Genomic DNA, 20,534 nt, shown 5'->3' with positions numbered 1-20,534 from the left:
TGTCAGTTTTTCAACAAATAGTGAATCATTTTATATCATTTCTACATTACTGGTATTACTCAACAACAACTCAGTTTAGTGTCAGTTTCATTCCAACATTATTTATATTTTTCAACAGCAGTTCAGCTTAACATCAGCCTTTCTAATAAAATATTCAACATCATTCCTACATTAGTGGTGTTATTCCATAGTAGTTTAGGTTAGTGTCAGGCATTCAACAAATATTAAAATATATTACATAATTCCTAAATCGTTATTATTGAGCAGCAATTCAGTTTAGTCTTAGCCTTTGAACCAACCTTAAAATACTCCCCATCATTCAAACATGTTATTCAAATTTTCAAGGCAGCAATGCAGTTCAGCGTCAGCTTTTCAACAATAAGGACTGATGCAGGCCTTTTCTTCAGAAATTGCGTTCTCTAGCTAATCTTGAAAATGAACCTGAAAACTTTTCACGGACCCGCTGGCAAGGTGCCACGGATCCCAAGAAGTCCCCGAACCCGTACTTGAGAACCACTGATTTAAAGCAGCATCCGTAAGCATTTTTTTAATCCCTTTTTTTTTTTTTTTTTTTTTTTTTTTGTAAGTTTAGCAATTTGATCATGGGTGCGCACACACGGTGAAGGAGGGGAGGGAGGGATGAGGGAGAGGTGTCCGCATCGTTACAAACTCCTGCCTGCACTTTTCTCAGAGCTACTCCCCCTCCTGAAGCAGCAGCAGCAGCAGCAGCAACAGCAGAGCCGCGCAGCGTTTCTCCGCAGAGAGGGGACTCAGTCCGGCTAGAGAGGGCTCAACACCAAAGAGGAGGGTCAAAACATAAAGTACACACCGCAATGGGGACGAGCTGAACCGCAGAGAGAATACAGGACGGTGTTTGCGGTGTTACTATGAGCGATATGCGGGAGAAACACACGACAGTTTAGCTCCACCGCGGCAGTGATTGAACATCGGAAACGTTAACGGACGGCCAACGGTCGGCACGAGCACCTGAATACCTGCAGTGTTTCGCACTAACGTTACTACCGCTAGCCTCGGCTCCGTGCGGACAGCAGTGACATTGAGAGACGGGCAGAAAGTGGGGGGATAGAGAGACTGCAAGACGGGACAAGAGAAAGTTTCTCAAGCTTGGCTCAGACGCAGCGGTGAAACAATGCGGCTGACCCCGACAAAGTCCCTTTCATCGTCAGCCCTGCTCATACTGCTGCTGGCTGTCCGCTGGTCCGACAGCAGTAAGTAAACAGTCACATGCTAGGTGGCTAAAGCTAAAGCTAAGTCCCCTTTGACATTTGTGTTGTGGCTGCTGATGATACATGCCTCAGTTATTAGCGTCATTAACGGGGCTTTAACTGCAGATGTTTCGCAACATTTTCTCAGTGTTTTCGATTTTGGGAGCCAAAATATTGCTTAACTCTACAGTTGTTTGACCTTCTCTTACTCTTCTAGGTTAATTAATGTATTTGGGGGGGTGTCTTTCTTGTCTTTTTTTAGTTTCATTGTCTCCCCAAGAGGCGAACCAGTTTCTGAGCAGACACAGGCGAGCGAATCAAGTTTTCGAGGAGACGAAGCAAGGACACTTGGAGAGGGAGTGTGTGGAGGAAAGGTGCACCAAAGAGGAGGCCAGAGAAGTGTTTGAAAACGACCCGGAGACGGTGAGTGTCTTATAAATTTTGGCCCCAAACCAACACCATTAAAGTTGTGGTTTTCAGTCAAGGGTGCATGCAGGTTTCCTCTCCAAAGCACAACCACAGCACCACACCTTCCCCTGGCTTCTTCTCCATTGAGGTACTGCAGTGCTCAAAACTCAGTGAAGTCTGTTAAAGGGACAGTTCACACCAAAATCAAATATACATATTCTTCATATGGACTTAGTTTTGTTTATCCATCTAGATAGTTTTGGTGTGAGCAGCAGAGTTTTGACACAAAAAAACATTTGAAAGCAGGGTTGCCAAGATTAATTGTTTAATTGATTGGTTGTGAACTATTTCATGAATTGCCAATGATGTGTGTAAACTATAGCTAATTGTTAGATGCAGCCCTATTTTGAAAAACTCAACAGCAATGTCTCCTTCCAAAAATCCTTATTCAGTTACTTGATATAATCCACAGACCTTGTTGTGAGCAGATACATTTAGGAACTACTTTCTGTATGCCATAGAAAGAAAGTAATTCTTACATGAAACTGTTCAGAACGAGGCAGACATCTCCAAAACTCTGCAGCTCACATCAATACAGTCCAGATGTGTAAAAAGCACCACAGGTCTGTAAAATATTTATTTTCGATTTTGGGGTGAACTGTTCCTTTAACTAGTCAAACCACTATTACCACTTTATGAACCCAAATAGTAGCTTTTGCCATCCTGGTATTGGTCAGAAAACCTAAACCTGTCAGGTCAGGTTGTTTACAACATGTTCATATTGACTGGTAATTGATGACGGTAATGTAGCACTAGACTAATGATTCATTGTCTGGGCTGCTGGTGTTCATGCTCCAATAAGTCCAGAGCGCTGATAGCTGTCAGTGTACATAATATTCCCATGTTAAAAGACAAAGGCATGTTTTCTTCTTTTGTTTGTTTCTGTGACAGACAGTGAGTCAGTGTGACTAAGCTTTAATTTATGAAATACACTTTCAGTGAAGACACTGCTATGCCTACACCCCCTATCATATTTATATGCACACATAAACACATGCAGCCTCTCATCATGTGTCTCCTTTCTGGCTTAAATATATTCCATTTGCTGAAATCTGGCCTTGTCTACTGGAGATCTGCTTGGCTTAGGGCCCTGCCAAATATAGGAAACACCTGGTTATCTTTTCTCCATCTCTCCTCTCACTATTTGTATGTCTTCACATGTCTACTTCTGCATATCCCCTACACACAAATGCATGTTAGTGATGCAAACAATTTCTTCTGATTGTGATTGGTTTGTCTGGGAGCCGATTTGTAGCTGAGCTGTTTTGTAGGAATGAACACGGGGTAAGAAATGCGTTTCATTCAGCACAGTAATGCTCATTGCCTCACTAATCTGTATACATGCTCCCACCCTCTTTTTCCTATTTGATGTTTATCAACAAACAAATTCCATCACACTGTAGATTAGTTTCCATTCTTCATTCATGAATGCACAGATTAGTCTTTCCATCCATGTGAATGCATAAGCCTATTGAATATATACTATATAGTATGTGCTCAATATGGAAACAAGTTGCAGAGTTATAAATAACGTAATGTGTTAGAGAATGTGGTGAGTGAGTGTATTCATTTATTGGCTGACAGTGTAGAGTTTTAAGGCTTTTAACTAGTGGCCGCCTGATACTGGATTTTTGGGGCCGATGCCAGTTCAGATATTAGGGAGCTGAAAATTAAGATATCGATATATTGGCTAACATTCTTTATAAAGAATATAGAATATACATAAACACTCAGTTTTTGCTATGAAAAAACTAATAGAGCAAGATATATGTATATAGTGAACATGAAATAAGAAAAAGCATTAAATATGGATAAATTGCTGATGATAAAGAAAAACGGTGTCATATTGGCAAATATTGGACGACATAAATGCTAATACCAATATAGACTGATAGTTGATTTGATTGGCCAATATCGGGCTGATAATATTGGTCCACCTATATATCGATCGGGCTTTTCTTTTTACATCTGTGTGCATTGTGTTGCATGTGTCAGTGTGTGTGAATGTTGCTCAGTAAAATGGTGTAGTGCGGAAAACAAGTATTTTCATTAGGGATTTTTGCTTGAAAATGACTGAAATGATTAATCAGTTTTCAAAAAAATAGTTGGCACCTTACTTTCTTTCAAATAAGTAATCAATTAATTGATTAGTTGTTGTAGCATTAGCACAGACTCTTGCTATAACCCCTTTTTAAAATGCTAATGCTGTAAAGAAATAACAACAAGAAGTATCCCCTGACATAGCTGAATGTTCTTGTTGTTATTGAATCGATTCTTAACGGTATTAGTATTTGTTGACGTTGTCTGGCGATGCTGTGCTCTTTAACGGACACTCTTACTCTTTAAGTTTTGCTTTTTTGAATTGTAGCGGAGAGGGAGTGAATGAGGCAATCGATGACTCAGAGATTATGCGTAAGATTAGCCAGTTGGAGAGACTGGGGAGCAGAGGGACGACTGAGGGCGGGAGGATTAAAGCGAAGTTGAGCTGGGTTCAGAGGAAAAGGTGATGTCAGGTGACACTCCGTCTGGTTGAGTTTAAATCAGATGGACGCACATCTCCAGCAGAATGGAGTTTGCGTGCCTGTAGTTGTCTAACGTGTCGTGCCACAAAGCTGCAGTCTCATTCATAGCTGCATTATTCATTCTGATAGTGCCCGTCTCTGACTCTGCATTTTCTTCTGCTGCAGTTCTGCAGAGCCAGGGAGAGTGGGGTGTTCCTGGATAATCATCATTATACTTGGCATCCTTAAGTTAGTGGTCTCTTATTTGTTAGGTGACCTTTCAAGAGGGGCAGATAGCCAATAACTGACTCACAAGTGACTCTTATGTGAGGGCTTAGTTTATAAATAGCACCAAACTAGTACTGGGACCACACCACGTCTTAACCAAATCTGACTGACCTTTGCAAATCAGTCATTGCATCATATCAGGGGTGTAATCAGGCTTTATAACGTCTAATATGTTTCTAGCTCTAGCAGACCTTTGTATTAGTGACTTGTCTCACCTCAGCCTGCTGCATCTGACTCCTACTGCAGCAGAAAGTCTGTGTTCTGTTAGATCCAGTCTTTCCATTGGTAGATCTTCCCAAATTTTGACCTACATGTGGAGGATCACTGCAGCCAGGAGGCGGGAGGGATTCTACTACTATTAGGAATGCAGAGAATTCTCAGGAAGCCTTTGGCAATGGGCCGCACCCATTAGAGAAAGTACACACACAGATTACAGAGTAATCATTTTGTAATCTCTGGATACTAAACACACACAGGAAAATGTCGTAGTCTAAATTAATGGTTGTTTATTAGTTGCTTTTTACTCCCTTGACTATAAGCATAGAGATCAGTATGAAACAAAACCAAATCCTGGATTATATCAAGTATTAACAGGAGCCCACTACTAATTTTAAGCATTTATTTAGATTATCTTGTTCTGTTAAGATTTTCTGTTTATACGCCCATGTAACTTCATACCTCTCTCTTTCCATCACTCCTCCCTGATTTAGGACTACTTCTATCCCAAGTATTTAGGTAAGTTATCATTCTGACTACTAAAACTCTTCATCTCATCTCATAATAACCGGCTTTACTGATTATATGGTTATAATCTCATTTTTGTTTCTGTCTAGCCTGTGTGGAAAAGTTTGGAGATGCTGAAAAGAAGAAACAGGATCTGATTACATGTGTCCACAGTAAGTTTTATCCCCTCTTATCTGTCTGCTGAATTAATTTTAGAGCTTAATGGCACAAATGTGAACAAACTGTCTTTTCTCAGCCTTCATTTCTGTCTTTCTTGTGTAAGTATAATTACATCCTGAGAGTAGTTGCACTGTGGGGTTGGGCTGCACTGCAGTATCTCTGCTCTGCATCACACTCAGACTCATAGTATCTCTAAGTAGAGAAGGAAGAAGAATCAAAGATGATGAAAACGTGCTGAATATCTTTGGCAACTCCAGGTCAGACACACTTAATTGATTCTGTGACACTGACTGCGCTTTATGTGCATGAGCCCAGGTACCGATGAGTAACATTGCAGCACTTTGCTACAGTGATGCTGCACATTGGTGAATGAGCAACACACCCCTTCAGTCGTCACATATTCACTCACTCCCACTCCGGGTGACTGCACCAGCTTCTTCGTGAGTTGGCTCCGCGGAGGAGTGACGTATAAAAAAACGTCTGACGTGAGTGGAGCACAGGATTTTTGCTGCATCAGGATACAGGGACCGACCCGGCTTTGCTGCTATTGGCTGAGGAACCTCGGGGGGGGTGTTGCATGACTCAGCTGCAGCATTGTGGCACGGCAGCTCTTTTTTTCCCTTTTTATCTATCTGTCAGCACACAGGCTATCTCTCTCACCACTTCTCTCTGTCTCACTGCAAATCTCTGCCCATCTGTCTCACTGCAGACCGGTGGTGGGTGGGTGCCAGTATCAGAGCAGATCATGACATTCCACTGATTCCATTTGTGAAATATTATGGACATACAGTGCTATAAACATGGCATGTTTTGGCTTCATATTTGCACTGACTAAAAGCTGATGGATTTCATTGTAAGCACAGCAGACAGTGTTTAGTCTCCCATTCCTGCCTGTTTCTGTTCCCTTAGTCTGCAGTTTGAGATAGGGATGTTTTGTGAATTGCCCTGCAGTAGAGTCATTAAAAAAAACATTCACCCACTCTGTAGCTTATACTGTATATGACATGAATTGTTGCTGGTCTGTAAACTTTGGAGGGCTTGCCCAAATATTGTGTCCCCATAGTGTGTGCTTATTAAATGAAATTACATTGATGTGCTGTTAAGGGACCTTTAAAATTTTTAAGCAGAGGAAACAAATGAGCCTGTTGTGGTTACCCCCTGCTAGCTCATAGATCACTAACCAAGAGCTTTGGTCAATTTGACCAGTTGACCATATTGCATCCACTAAAGGATTTTTCTGCACATCAAAGCTAGAAAATTTGCCTCACTTAAAGGTCCAGTGTGTAAGATTTACAAGGATCTATTGGCAGAATATGGCATAAATGAAATATTATATTCATAAGTATGTTTTCATTACTGTATAATCACCTGAAAATAACAATCGTTATGTGTTCATTAGCTTAGAATAAGCAGTTTATATCTACAGAGGGTGCAGGTCCTCTCACACTGAGACCACCATTTTGTACTGCCATGTCTCTACAGTATACCAGAATGGGAGAGTGGGATGAAGTGTTTGCAATCTGCAAACTTACCACTAGGTACCACTATATCCTACACACTAGTCCTTTAATTACAACAAGCATTTTTACAAATATATAGGAAAAATGATTATAAAATAACTAGCGATTCATGATTTGCTAGTAACTAACACAGTTAACAGACTTTTAGCTAAAATAAGTAAAATGCATTAATATGGGTGTGTACAATGAATCATCTACAGCAATGTGCTAGTACAGGTACAATTCTGATACTGGTTCTGATATTGATGATATTTTTAAGCAATTACCACCTCTATACAATAAGCTGACTAAGATGTAACTTATTTTAGAGAACATTTAACCTGATAAAACACCATTAAGTTCACCTCCAATCATGTTGTAAAGAATATAAAATGTCTGATTTTTTTTTTTTTTTTTTTTTTTTTTTTATTTGCAAAAGAAGATGAAATACCTTGTTTAAATGGCTTCCTTATAGCTCTACACCTTGCCTTCATTTGGTATTCAAGGATGATGAATATGCAAATGGTCCCTGCCCTCTCCACACACCTCACACCCCCAACCCCCACCATAACCCCAAATTAGCTCCACCTGGTGTCTCCTCTGGTTTGCTAACTAATCAAAGTAACAGATCTGGTTCTTTAGGTTTAGGTTGTCATATACCTATCCTGACTGAATCCGTTTTTTGAGATGGCCCTTGCTCACTGCAATTTCAAAGCAAGAAATTCTCAGACATGGTGTTTACTGCTTATTTCACTCCTGATATGTCTTGTAACGTGAAAAACACTGCATTGACATGTTAACAAGATTAAAAAAAGTGATTTTCACTGGAGGGGTCTTTAAATGCATTTTTAGTATTGTTGTAGTTCACAGAACCCAGTTTTTGTAGGATTATAGTAGAGCCTGATCAATACAAAGATGGAGGTAGGATATTTTACAGTTTAACAACTTATTGTCCAAAATTACATCATGGCACTGAAACAGTGAAATTCATAAAATGCTGCCTATAAAACTGAACTTAAACAAAGTAAAAGCAATCAGCATTATGTTTTGTAAAAACAAGCTATGGGTGTATGTGATAGGCCACAATTGGCCTTATAATATCAACTAATATATCAGTCTGGCTCTAGTTTACAGGTAGCATTTTGTAAGAACTGATGAACAGCTAGCATCTTCACCTTGCTGGAAGCCCTTCTTTTATGTTTCAGAGTCTTTATTAATTTTCTAAATTGATGGTGTATGTGTAATTGATACTGATTTAATTTTGCCACTTGATTTATTGTCAAAGTGAGTCTGCTGTGGGTCTCCATATGGCCAAAGCGCTGAAAGATTGTTAGTATAAGCTTCCATCACTTAAAATACTGAATATTTCACTAATGGTAAGAGATCTTTTCAAAATGCTTTTTTATTGGTGATTTGCCCAGTGTAAACTGTAGTATCACAATTTGTTCAGTTGTTAACAAAGTTAATTAAGATACCGTGTACTGCGTGTGAGCTTATCTCTCTCCTGTTCCCCTCATTTTCTCCAGACACTGTCCTTTCTTTCTCCAACTGCTCAACAAGTCTGGGCATGTTAGCCTGAGTTCAAACTCCACTGCTGGGAAAAGAAAACTGGATGGGGAGAGAAAACATTTGCACATGTGCTCACTTACACAAGCTTGGAGTGAAAGAGAGGGCTCAAGTGACATTATCTAATACAAAAATAGGACAAACAAAAATGAACAGACGGTTGAATATTATTTGATCCTGTTTTTTGTGAGCTAGAGGACAGGTATGCTGGCAAGGATGGAATTAGGACATCTCTCACAGAGCTTAGCCAGCATTAGGCTATTTATATTGAACTCCTGATATGCAGAACATGAGAGATGCCCTTCCTCTGTCTGGTATCAGTATTCAGTTACACTCAGTGTATGCATCCCGTTTGACACAATTTAAAAGCAATAATAACAGTTCTTCCTGTGTGTCTGTGTCTGTCTTTGTTTTCTTATACTTTAAGATATTCCAGACCAATGCTCCCCACCTCCCTGTAATGCCAGAGGTACGGTGCGCTGTGAGGACAAAAAGGGCGACTTTATCTGTCACTGTTTCACGGGCTGGACTGGAGCCAGATGTGAGAAAGGTACAGTCATCACAATGGGAAGTGATAGAGGGTATATAGGTGGACACTGTGTGCTGCAGCCCAGCAGAGGCTGAACTTTATGCACCATCATTCAGAGTCATATCAGACGTCACAGTCACTGTGACCTTGGTACTGACAACACCTGTCCTGTCCACTGATAGACAAATAAATTACTATTAATATTTCTTTTAATATTAATGTAAATGGTGTTTTTTTAAATTTGTTTTATTATGACCACTCAAAACTCCACCTCCAGTGTTTCACTTTCATCTTACAAGTGTAACTTTTGTTGTCTTGTGTTGTACCGACAAGGATTCATTTTTACACACGATTAAATTATTGTTAAACTTTAAATTATGTTGCACCCAACTTTTAAATTAGGTCAAAATTAAGAAAGATTAAATTCAAACCTCTCTTTAAACCTCAAGTTAGTTTTTATTCTCAGCCAAGATTACATTTATATCTACTGAACCAACAACAACAACCAACAATTTAAAATGTGATCCAGTATTAACTTAAAACTTGCACTTGAGGAGGTTTAACTTTTAAAATGGCTGCTGTATTGAAATGGATTGAGCAAAATAATTAAGTTCCTTGAAGAAAGTTAGGGGACATATGCAACCCTGTTGAGATTAAATTTTAATTGCGCAACAGACCAGAAAGAATTTTAAACCTGTAATTTACTCGTTTTAAGCTTTGTTTTGCTAAACTCTGGTCAGAACTATTCTTAGATTAAATGAATGTTTGTTGGTGTAAATCATTCCTATTGTTGACATACCTCTCTAATATCCAACTGTTGTTGCTGTTGTTGCTGTTGATGATGTGTGAATGGTGTGTCAGTTCAATATGAACTGCATGTACAGGAACAGATTCCTGATGGGAATCAGTGTGTCTGTTTAGAGGTCAAAGCTTGTTACTGTGTATACATGTGAGGGGAAGCTTGCATCTCCTCTGAAGGAAGTGAATGTTAGAGGATTCTACTTTTAGAAGGGAAATGTAACAAATATTAAGTGCATAAGCAGGAACTGGAAAGCACACATAATTTATACAGGCACACTGTGAGGGAGAGGGAAACACGTTTCTCTGATTTATGGCACAGCCACCATTCCACACATTTCCACTGTGACTCATGCTGCCACCTTACTGTGAGAGGAAACCAAAACAGATTCAGTTTGACTCGGTCTGAGTCTTTTCCACTTGACGACCGCACTCCTCCTAAACACTCAACTGCAACACTCAGCCACAGTGACATAGTGTGTTGGTTATTTGCAAGGCGTCTAACAAATGCATAGGACATTTACACTGAGGGAGCTTTTCAAACTGCACCGAACTTCACACTGTGCACTCCTATTCAGACTTAAAATGCATCATTTATGTTAAGTACAGTCTGATCCTGAATTGTGGGAAATTTTGACTCCAGCCAAACAACCCAAAGCTGTACACAGCCCATGATGATGTTTTTCCTGTGTTCATATTGACTGTACCACTGTCCAATTTGCAGATGTCGACGAGTGCAACAAGAGAAATGGAGGGTGTGACCATGAGTGCAACAACACTATGGGCAGTTACCGTTGCTCCTGTCACCAAGGCTACATGCTGGTAGGACGCCACATGTGTAATGGTAAGCCACAAACCATGGATGCACATCATGTAACAACTGGAATCATGTCAGTACAACACAAAAAACACTTTGTTTGACTCAGTCTGTATTTTAACAATTTAGAATTCAATGCACACTATAGAAATATATATGTTATTTCTGCAGTTAATGTTGTATTTAATGTTAATTTGCAGTTATTTTGAATGTGGGTGTTTTTGTGGTTGGAGTCTCTGTAGCAATCCAAAGCAGTGTTATTCTGTCTTGCAATGTAATTATTATTGCAAGTCTATAAAGAATAAATTGTTCAGTTAATAAATTAGGCAAAAACCCTTCAACATCACAGACCCTGTAGGTCTAACATTACACACTCATGTTGTGCAAACAGTAGTAGTTTAAATGCACATAGGTTTAGTGTTGTAGCTTTCCACATAAAGAAATGTGTATAAAATCATGATAAAAAGATATTTTGAAATTTCCATTTGATTTAATGCTACAACCTCTAAAAATGGTGTAAATATTTATTTCTGTGTAAGCGTGGTTACTTATTAGTGATGTGCAGATTGGCTCTGAGATCATTCAAATTTGCATGTGTGGATAAATCATTCACCTGCCACCCACCCAAACGTATTATTTTCTCTGATTTGGAGACCTGCACCTGCACCTCTACTCATCCATCGAGGCTATATTACTTTGTAAATTATGTTGAATGCTGCAAGCTCTCCAGGTGGATCCTATGTTGTGTTTATGAGGTGTTTGCTGCTTACATGTCCCACAGTATTTGCTGCATGACATTATTGCATTCATGGAAACAAAACTGAAAGCAGCCTCTCTAATCATTAAAGTAAATCATTAAAGAAAACACATACATCAATACAACACACATGAAATCACTTGTAAAGCTTTCAGGACATTAGACCTCCTACAGTGGCAAGTTTACATTCATTAGTCAACTATAACTGACAACATAACCAAATGTTAGACTGACTTTATAAAATGTTTTTTGATTTTGAGACTATTATGCAGCAGTCTCACTTGTCTCATCCAGATAGAAAACAACTGGATGAGATGCCTCTCACAATCTTTCTGATATATATGCAATGTTTACAAACTGTATGAAATAATCAATATGTTTATATAATTATTCTAAATTGCTTTGGAGTAAATTTAATTCAAGTGGTTAACCAATCAGGGCCAGAGTTTACTGGCATCTGTCTTGTGGCTGGTTTTAATTTTTCACTTCTCCAGTTATTCCAATTCAGGTGTTTGGTGTCTCTTTCCAACATATTTTTTCCTTACACCAAACGTACAAATAATCTCCTCAGATCATGTCCTTCCAGCTGAGAAGTTGACTTCACAGTCTTACTATACTAGTAAGTACTGTTCTTGGTACTTGTCCAGCTGACCGCATTTTGTTTCTTTCAGATGTGGATGAGTGTGAGGACCCAGCTGTGTGTGGAACAGCACGGTGCGAGAATAAGGAGGGCAGCTACGAGTGCTTGTGTGATATCGGTTATGTCTATGACAATGAAACCAAGAGCTGTGTTGGTAAGTGTTTATAAACACACAAAGACACACAAACACACAGTTTCATGAGAAGTGACTGAGGATCAGCTTCAGCCTCAGCAGGACCTCATGCAGCTGTGTTGTGGGGGTCAGGAAAGGAATGCAAAGACATTCAGAGAAATTCTGTAAAAGTAGGTAACAGGTCACCGTCTCCATGCCATCTCAGAAAAAATTACTTTCAGGGGTGAAACACACAGATACAGACAGATTGGTACATATGAAAACATCCATCTGTACAATCACAGGAGCACCATCAAACCAAATCTTTAAGTAGCCTTGATCTTGAATATGGTATGTCAAACATGTTTAATCTCACGTTTTCCCATAATTCATCCCAAGAGGCATTAGCTTACTGTCCAAAGTCCAAAAATGTTATCTTGGCATTCAGTAAGATAACATAATAAGATCAGTAACCACAGCCATCAGGTCTGTTAGTAAAAATGTTGCATGAGAATTCACAGACGTATAACAAAGTCATTTATCACTTGTGTGTCCTGTTTTTGCTCTGCAGTGGAAACCAGACTTTTCATAACCTCAGTGTCTAGCTCCTTTGAGAATGAACATTTATAACAGACAATCTTTTCATGGCCTTGTAAGGCTGTATATGGAACAGGGACTTACCACCAGTTAACGTCAAAGTCCACTTGACTCAAGTGTTGTTTTCATTTCTTGATATGTTGACAGGAAAGACATCAAATGCTTTTTTTCATGTTTGTGGAACTGATGTTTTTTTTTAGTTCATGTTTTGACTAATTCTTCCACTAATGCAACTCTGATAACCTCTTGAACGTTCTGCTTCTCTGTAACTGACTGTCATCTCTCCTTGTCTTCTATCTCTTCAATGTCTCTGTTACCTGTCAGATGTGGATGAGTGTGAGGCGGGTGTGTGTGCAGAGGAGTGTCTCAACACTCCAGGGAGTTTCCGTTGCTTTTGTGATGGTCGTCAGGGCATGAAGCTGAGCCAGGACCTCAGGAGCTGTAAGGTGAAATACATGAACTGTGGCAAATGCTAAACAGCATAGTTTAATTTTCACATTTGTTGTTAAATGTGAACTATAAACTATATTTATCTCCAGCGTTATTTCCAAATTGCCTTGTCTTCACAGCCTTTAACTCCCTGTATGACGCCGTCTCTGAAGAGGAACTCTCGTTCCCTTTATCTGGGCCGCATGTTCAGCGGTGTGCCAGTGGTGAGGCTGCGCTTTCGCAGGAGGATTCAAACTGGGTGAGAAAGTCGTTTTGATACTCATCAGTTGTCTCCTAACAAAAACTGCACACCGTCTATATATTTATACCTTAGTTACCTTAAATATAAAGATAAATAAGTGATCAAATGATCACAACTCTTGGATGGAAAGACTGTTTTTATGTGTAGATGAATATAGAAATTAATGTGTTTTTTTATATTATTTCCGAGAACAACACTAAATGTGGTAACAAGAACGCATTAACGGAAGTATCAAGTATTACTATGGCAACAAACTATCTCACTGCTGCCTGAGGAACTGCAGAGTCCCACACCGTTTTTGCTGCTTTCTCCAGTAACTGTTGAGCAAGCTCGGTGTCTGGCAGAACCGCAGTCAAGTTTTGCCTTTTCTGTTTCCTGTTCTTAGATATATGCAAGGCTCATCTGTGTTGAAACAAAAATCAGATTTTGAAGATAATGAAAAGGTATTGCTGGGGCACCTGTAACAGCAATGTATATGTCACATTTCAAGTTAGCGAAACAGCTGGCTAACTAGCTAGCTAACAACTAATGTAGATTAACTTGCTAATATTTTTAATGTAATGTTTTGTTTTGATGTTTTTATCAGATGTTTTGTAACATTAGTTAACTTAAGATATGACTATATATGTATGTCACTTTTACAGGTCCCCCAGCAACATCTTTAAACCATCTTAAGAATTTTATTTTCTTTCAACATAGACAATCACCTAGCATATCTAAGTACAAGAAACAGAAATTGAGAACATTGACTGAAGTTTTCGCAGGGTACCAAGCTCAAAGCCTGTTGCCGAACTTTCTGCATGTTTGTTGATTTGTATGTATTAGTGATGCATGTGTAGTGAGCCTCAAGTTGGCTTTTTTCTGTGGTGTTTAATGACCAAGCATAATTTAACATTATGTTTTAATCTAACCCAGTTGGAAATTTGATTTGATACATTGATTGATACAACAGTCTGAATGGCCCCTCAAAGTGTAAATCCAAGCCCAAGAATGGATTCGTTTGAAAGGGAAAAGTGTTTTTTACCATACATAGTCACTTTGTGAACTTGTATCAGATAATTCTAAAAAAAACAATTCTATTATTAGCTGGGAAAATGCTACCCACTTTGTTTGAGTGCCAAGAGGATAGCAGATAAATCAGTAGAAAAATACAATCATTATTTTGGTCACTAAAAGGAAATGTTTTTCTCCAACTCTCTTTTCTTGTCCTTTCTTCTTTCCCTTTGCCTTTACTTCATATTTATTCTCATTTTATCTTATCTATATCTCATCTTTGTCATACTAACTGTACTTATTCTCTGCTCCCCTTTTCTTTCTTTTAAGGTTTTCGGCTGAATTTGACTTCCGCACGTACGACCCTGAGGGTGTCATCTTCTTCGCTGGAGGTCACCTAAATAGCTCATGGATTGTGCTGGCAATGCATCATGGGAAGCTGGAGCTGCAGCTGAAGTACGGCACAGTCAGCAGGGTGACCAGCAGCGGACCCATTGTCAATGACGGCCAGTGGAGAAAGGTTAGAGGTTTTTCTGTCATTAACAGTAACGCACCACTAGCTTCATTAGCTGATTGAACACTCATTAAATTTTTCCCTTGCTTCATAGATCTCAGTGGAGGAGCAGGGGCGGAGCCTAGTGATTAAGATTGACAGGGAAGCCGTGATGAAGATTGCAGTAAACGGTGATCTGTTTACACTAAAGAAGGGCATGCATGAGCTCAACCTCACCGTAGGAGGAGTCCCGTTCAGAGAGGACGGCCTTGTCAATCAGGTGGTTGATTGTATCCACTTGTGTATTTCCTTGGATACCAAAACAAGATGTTCTTTATATATTTATCAACTGTTGTGATTATGACGTAGGTGAACCCACGTCTGGACGGCTGTATGAAGGAGTGGAGGTGGTTGACTGGTGAGGACACGTCCATACAAGAAACCATTCGGTCAAACGACAACATGCAGTGTTTCAGCGCCGAGGATCCTGGAGCGTACTACCCCGGCACAGGCTTCGCTCTCTTCAACATCAGCTATGGTACAGTGTATTCATGTGTGTGTGTTTGTTGCATAACTGAGGCTAATTGCTTCTTCCTGAAGTAATTACTCAATCTGAAATTTGTTTGGGTGACTGTTACTTGGCCTCCATCATTGCCTCCTCTTTTGTCAACAGTTTGCCTTGTGTGTGTTTGTTGATAAAGTTCATGACCCGCTGTTCTTTCACTTTCTGTTCGCACCACTTAAGAATCACAGAACTTGAGCGTCCAGCTGAACCTGCGTCCCACATCTGCAATTGGAGTGCTGTTTGCCCTCGTTCACCAAGACAGAGTCCCTCTCTCCATCGCTCTTGCCGACTATCATCCCGGCACAGAAGAATGGCGAGATGTGAGTATTTAAACCTTTCTCTGTTTGCAAAATTAGGTTGTTTGAACTCAAAACTGACTTCTTCTGTTTGTTCAGTTTATTCTGGTGTCTGTCGGTGATGTCATCATCGCCAGCTCACCTGCTCCTCTCTGCGATGGTGACAGTCATAAAATCCAGGTGACAATCTCAGGCAACCAAACCCTGCTGCTGGTCGATGGTCAGGCTGGACGCAGTGAAGATGCTCAAGTTCCCACTGAGCTCCTGTCACAGTCCAGCACCTTTATAGGAGGCCTCCCTGGTGAGGATACTTACATTAATAATGTACACATTTAGCAGGGTGTTATTCATAATGTATGTTAGGGATTTATGTGCACAATATACAGGAAAAGTGGCGATGCCAAGTACCTTGGAGCAAGGACAAGTTTAATAAATTATCAGTTGTTAAATACCTAATTGTTAAAACATCTAAAGCTGCCAGACATGATTTTATACTCAGATGTAAATGAAGGATTCATAATTGGCACATAAGAATATAAAAACAGAAGTCATACGTGTTCTCTTTTCAGTATATGAGAAGCTTCTCGTGTAACATGCCCGTTATTGTTGGCTGTTTGTGTATTTTACCTCAATAAAGAAAAATATGTTCCCAGCATCACAACATGCACATTTTACACACAAAGTTCTCAACATCAGGCCTTGAGCTGGTGGTCTAATATATACTGAGCTTTATAGTGAAAGAGGAGCTCCACTTGTCATGGTTAAAAGCTCTGTATTCCAGGATATGGCACTTTCAGGTGTTGAGTGAAACATTTCACTTCCCTTTACAGCACCCATGATTACTGCCATCTGCTGGACTTTATCTTGCCCCATGTATTCAAACACAGCTTTGTCATGTGTGAAAAGGTGCAAATGTTCATGAATGTAGCTACATGTGAATAGATAACATCAATAGCGACGCCTGAAAAATCATTCCAGTAATTTACTGGGAATTAAGTGTGAAAAAGGCTCTCCCAGTCTTTCTCTAAACATTCTCAGCTAGTTTCTTTTGCTCTTCTGTGACTAAATTATCCAATATTTATGAGTGTCTCACTTTGCTGCCTTGCACTATGTACAGTAAGTTATGGTCCATAGTTGTCACTTATGCTGTGAGTGGCAGCTGAGTAAATAATTCAGGATCCCAGCTCCAACATTCCCTGAACTAGAAAGAAAACATAAGAACTTTTTCACCAAATTGCCACTTAACTGCTTGATGAGAATAGTCTTGTTTACTTGACGAAAGATCTTATTGGTTAATGTGTTTGCTGAATCTGACAAATTCAACACACTGAGTCATACTGTTTGCATACTCACAGTTAGCTGAAAGTTAAAGCCCCTACACAGCACAGTCCATCTTGTCATCTGCTGGATCACATGTTGTCATTTCTCCCCCTCAGATGTTCCTCTGGTGTCTACGCTGGTGTCAGCACCCTACAGCGGCTGTATGGAGGTCAGTGTTAACGGACGGCCTTTGGACTTGGACCAGGCCATCCACAAACATAACGACATCCGCTCACACTCCTGCCCCCTGCTGGACTCTCTCCAGTGACCAGAGCATCACTCTGTCTGCCAAAAACTGATCCATACGCAGTTCATTCAGGCAATGTGGAAGATTTCCAGTATATTTGTAAAAGCTTTGACCAGTGGGGAGATGTTTTAGATTGGAATGTAAACATAAAAAACAACTGGACCAGGTATCAAGGTGCAGCTGGAGCCTTAGCCCAGGATCACCCTGTCCTTTTACTGTGATGACACTACTGCTGCCTCGAGGCATTTGCAGGGAACCTCACAGTATTCTAAGTAAAATGACTCAGTATGGTAGTTAGTCAGCCAATGAGCAACATCTATACTAGGCAGAAGATTATGGGAATAAATGCTGCACAACATTGCCTCAAAAAACTGCCCATGTATCACAGCCTTGAAAGCCCACAAGAACACACAGGGCCTTATCCAGATCAGTGTCAAATGTTTGGCCTTGTCAGCCTGCTACGCCTGGCGTCCTGTGCTTAAATGCAGATCTGAGTGGAACTTTGTAGGATGCAGCAACTCAGCTGATAGGGCTGCGGTCATGCTGCTTACATCCAGCTCACCTGAGGCCCACATTCACAAAGCTTGAAATAATCAAGTGCTAATGTAAAATCCAATGAAATGAGAAAAATAAATGGGGACCAGATAAAAAGTCCTACATCAGCTACCCTACTCAGAGAAAATGTGTTAATAGGTGCTTAGATCTTCATGAGTGTTTGCTGCATTATGACTTAGGGGCTGATTCAGGACTAAATGAATCATGTTTGCCCCTAAGAAGCTGAATTCTCTCCTTCACTGCAGCAGGGAGACGTATTGTTAGGCACAACTTTGTGTTCTGTAGAAAACCTTGCACATCGTTGCAGGCAGTGATGGACTGCGTGTGAAGCCATTTTCTTGATTTACTCTCGACTTAAAGTAGCACTCCATGTCTGCCTGCGACCTTAAAAATCAACCATGTGCCTCCAAAGAAAGAACAAGCAACCCAAACTTCACAACAGTTTCCCTCCAAATAGGTGAATCATTTCACAAAGGTGCAGTACTGCGACACTCAAACAGAGCTAACGCTTCTCCTAACGAAATGTTGTACTCATTGCAGTTAATACACTATGCATTTCCACCTGTGCATCTTGGAGTAATACAGCCTTTCAGAGAACTTACTGACACCCCGATTCTCAATAATCTTCGATCAATATCTTCATCAAAAAGGCCCCTTCTTTCCCTCAGAATCACCCACTCACAGTTAATACCTGCCATATACCAATCTGAGGATGATAGATGAGTCACAGAAGCACAGGGAGACAGGAAGGGGCCCTCTCCACGATGGAGAGATAGTGAGCACTGCATCGAACGCACCACACAAGCTACTGAGAGTTAAAAGAGTGCGCTGTAATATACTGAATATGTAAATAACGTGACTGTACAATGCTTTGTAGAAGACAGAAAACAAACACTACCTTATGCTCACTGAGGTTTTCTGCACATTTAAGTTGATCCAAAGTCAAACGGTGATCTGAGTCTCTCAACAAAAAAAAAAACATGATTCTTTTCTTGAAAATGGGAATTGGGAGACTGTGAGAGCAATAGTCAGGGATCAAAGTATCATACATCTTTAGGGACTCAGTTTTTAATTTGATTTTATAGGTGCTGAGCAAATCAAAACACAATAAAAAAAAAAGAATGTCAGAGGAGCATTGTGATTGAGAATGCCAAAAGGGCTCCGCTGTTATTTTTCTTCCCTCTGTAATGTATCATTTTTTTCTAGTTTTCTGATGAATGAATGCCAGAATATAGAGCTTGACGAGTTATTGTTTGTTATTTTCATCATTTGTTGTTGTATATTGAACTTTAGTTTTTATTTTTCACTTTTAACTGCCAGTATGTGTACAATGCTGAGAGAAGTCTGCCTTTTTGAGTTTTAACTTCCCTCAACAGTGAAAATCCTATTTAAAAACAAAAATAAAAGCAGTTGTATGAACATCATAGAGTAAAACTGTATTTTCAAAAAAACGCATTTGTATGTTGTGTGGTCATGTTAAAAAAGATTTTCAGCTTTTTGTGTCTGGCTCAATTAATTTTCGGACTCAAAGTTTTATGTCCTAACCTCTTCCCAGTACAACTTTCAACTGTATTTTATGCTCCTCCTCAGTGAAGAGACCATATCTTGTTTTAAAGTTATTTTTTAATTAACAATCATGATCAGAATTAACCACAGTGACTAATACATTGTATTTTGCATTTCTTGTGACTGCTTCAAGTAAGGAATAATGTGAGGGGTAAGCTTCATGTTGGGGTTCCTGCATCACCCTGACAGGATTTACTTGGCAATAATGACCTGCTCACTGTATATTATCCCATGTATTACATGGCTAGTTGCTTTCTAAAAAAAAAAAAAAAAAAAAAAAACAGTAATATGACAAATTATTAATTTAAAAATGCTTTTGAATTTAGAATCCTTTTATTAATATAAAAATGATTTGATTGCTCCTCCAGAGCTGCGTCCATTAGCAATGGTCTGTGATTCATCTCCTTCAAAGCCGTGTAATAACATTATATGCTTAAAAGGTAATACTGGTTACTTGCATTATTCATGTTACTGCACTCAGGTAGGCAGTAGTCCAGCTTGGGAATGGCGGACTCTGCCACTAGTATTGAAAACTATTATATAGACAGCCATTACAGAATATGAATATATTGAAAAACTAGGGGATAAAGGTGAATGTGAAATCGTAGTTTAACACTAGCACAAGTAGAAACAAGTCATAAAGCTGATTTGCTCACATTTTCCACCATGTAACTAAACCAAGACTGTAGCAGTGAGTTTGCTGAGCAAAAGAGTTTTATTGCACATGAATGAACTTTTTATTTATAAGAGGGAGAACGTGTTCTTTAAAAAGTCACATATATAGTCTCACTTTGAAATTAAACAATACAGTGATAACAAGTAGTACTGATGATACTTAGAAATGTGAGCTTTGAAAGGCAATGTCTGACACTCTCGGAAATACTTATTCACTTTCTCGCCAAGTGATGAGAAGACTGACACCGCTTATATCTGTAACTTCAGAGGTGGCTAACTTAGCTAAGCGCAGAGATTGGAAACACAGAAATGGTTTTCCTGGTTCTCTTTGTAAAACAAACAAGATAAAAACGTTAATTGCTGAGCTTTAGAGGTGCTGGAGAAGCCAGGTGAGCCGTTTCCCAATTTTCAAACTTTATGCTAAGCTAACTG

The 20,534-nt window shown here is 39.5% G+C and overlaps 1 protein-coding gene across 1 annotated transcript; it reads left to right on the top strand.

Annotated features, from left to right (window-relative positions):
* The first annotated feature begins 602 nt into the window (after nucleotides 1–602).
* gas6 (growth arrest-specific 6) lies at nucleotides 603–19,312 on the top strand. The gene is made up of 15 exons (XM_084715315.1): nucleotides 603–1,229; nucleotides 1,489–1,649; nucleotides 5,194–5,218; nucleotides 5,317–5,379; nucleotides 8,879–9,001; nucleotides 10,503–10,622; nucleotides 12,024–12,146; nucleotides 13,026–13,147; nucleotides 13,271–13,389; nucleotides 14,716–14,905; nucleotides 14,994–15,158; nucleotides 15,248–15,416; nucleotides 15,624–15,763; nucleotides 15,839–16,040; nucleotides 17,176–19,312. Exons 1-15 carry the CDS (start codon nucleotides 1,151–1,153, stop codon nucleotides 17,325–17,327), a joined length of 1,953 nt encoding a protein of 650 aa, XP_084571441.1. The 5' UTR covers nucleotides 603–1,150; the 3' UTR covers nucleotides 17,328–19,312.
* The last annotated feature ends 1,222 nt before the right edge of the window (nucleotides 19,313–20,534 follow it).

The sequence above is a fragment of the Lutjanus erythropterus genome, chromosome 1 (assembly GCF_056507025.1).
Source record: "Lutjanus erythropterus isolate fLutEry1 chromosome 1, fLutEry1.hap2, whole genome shotgun sequence".
NCBI classification, from domain to species: Eukaryota; Metazoa; Chordata; class Actinopteri; order Lutjaniformes; family Lutjanidae; genus Lutjanus; species Lutjanus erythropterus.
The sequence above is the reverse complement of the archived record's forward strand: the minus strand, read 5'-3'. Positions and strand labels throughout refer to the sequence as shown.

Bases quoted from the DNA above. Each gene is read 5' to 3' on its own strand.
- gas6 (XM_084715315.1), top strand. From the start codon at position 1,151: ATGCGGCTGACCCCGACAAAGTCCCTTTCATCGTCAGCCCTGCTCATA. The intron at 5,219-5,316 runs GTAAGTTATCAT...GTTTCTGTCTAG, and splicing joins CTTCTATCCCAAGTATTTAG to CCTGTGTGGAAAAGTTTGGA. The intron at 9,002-10,502 runs GTACAGTCATCA...TCCAATTTGCAG, and splicing joins TGGAGCCAGATGTGAGAAAG to ATGTCGACGAGTGCAACAAG.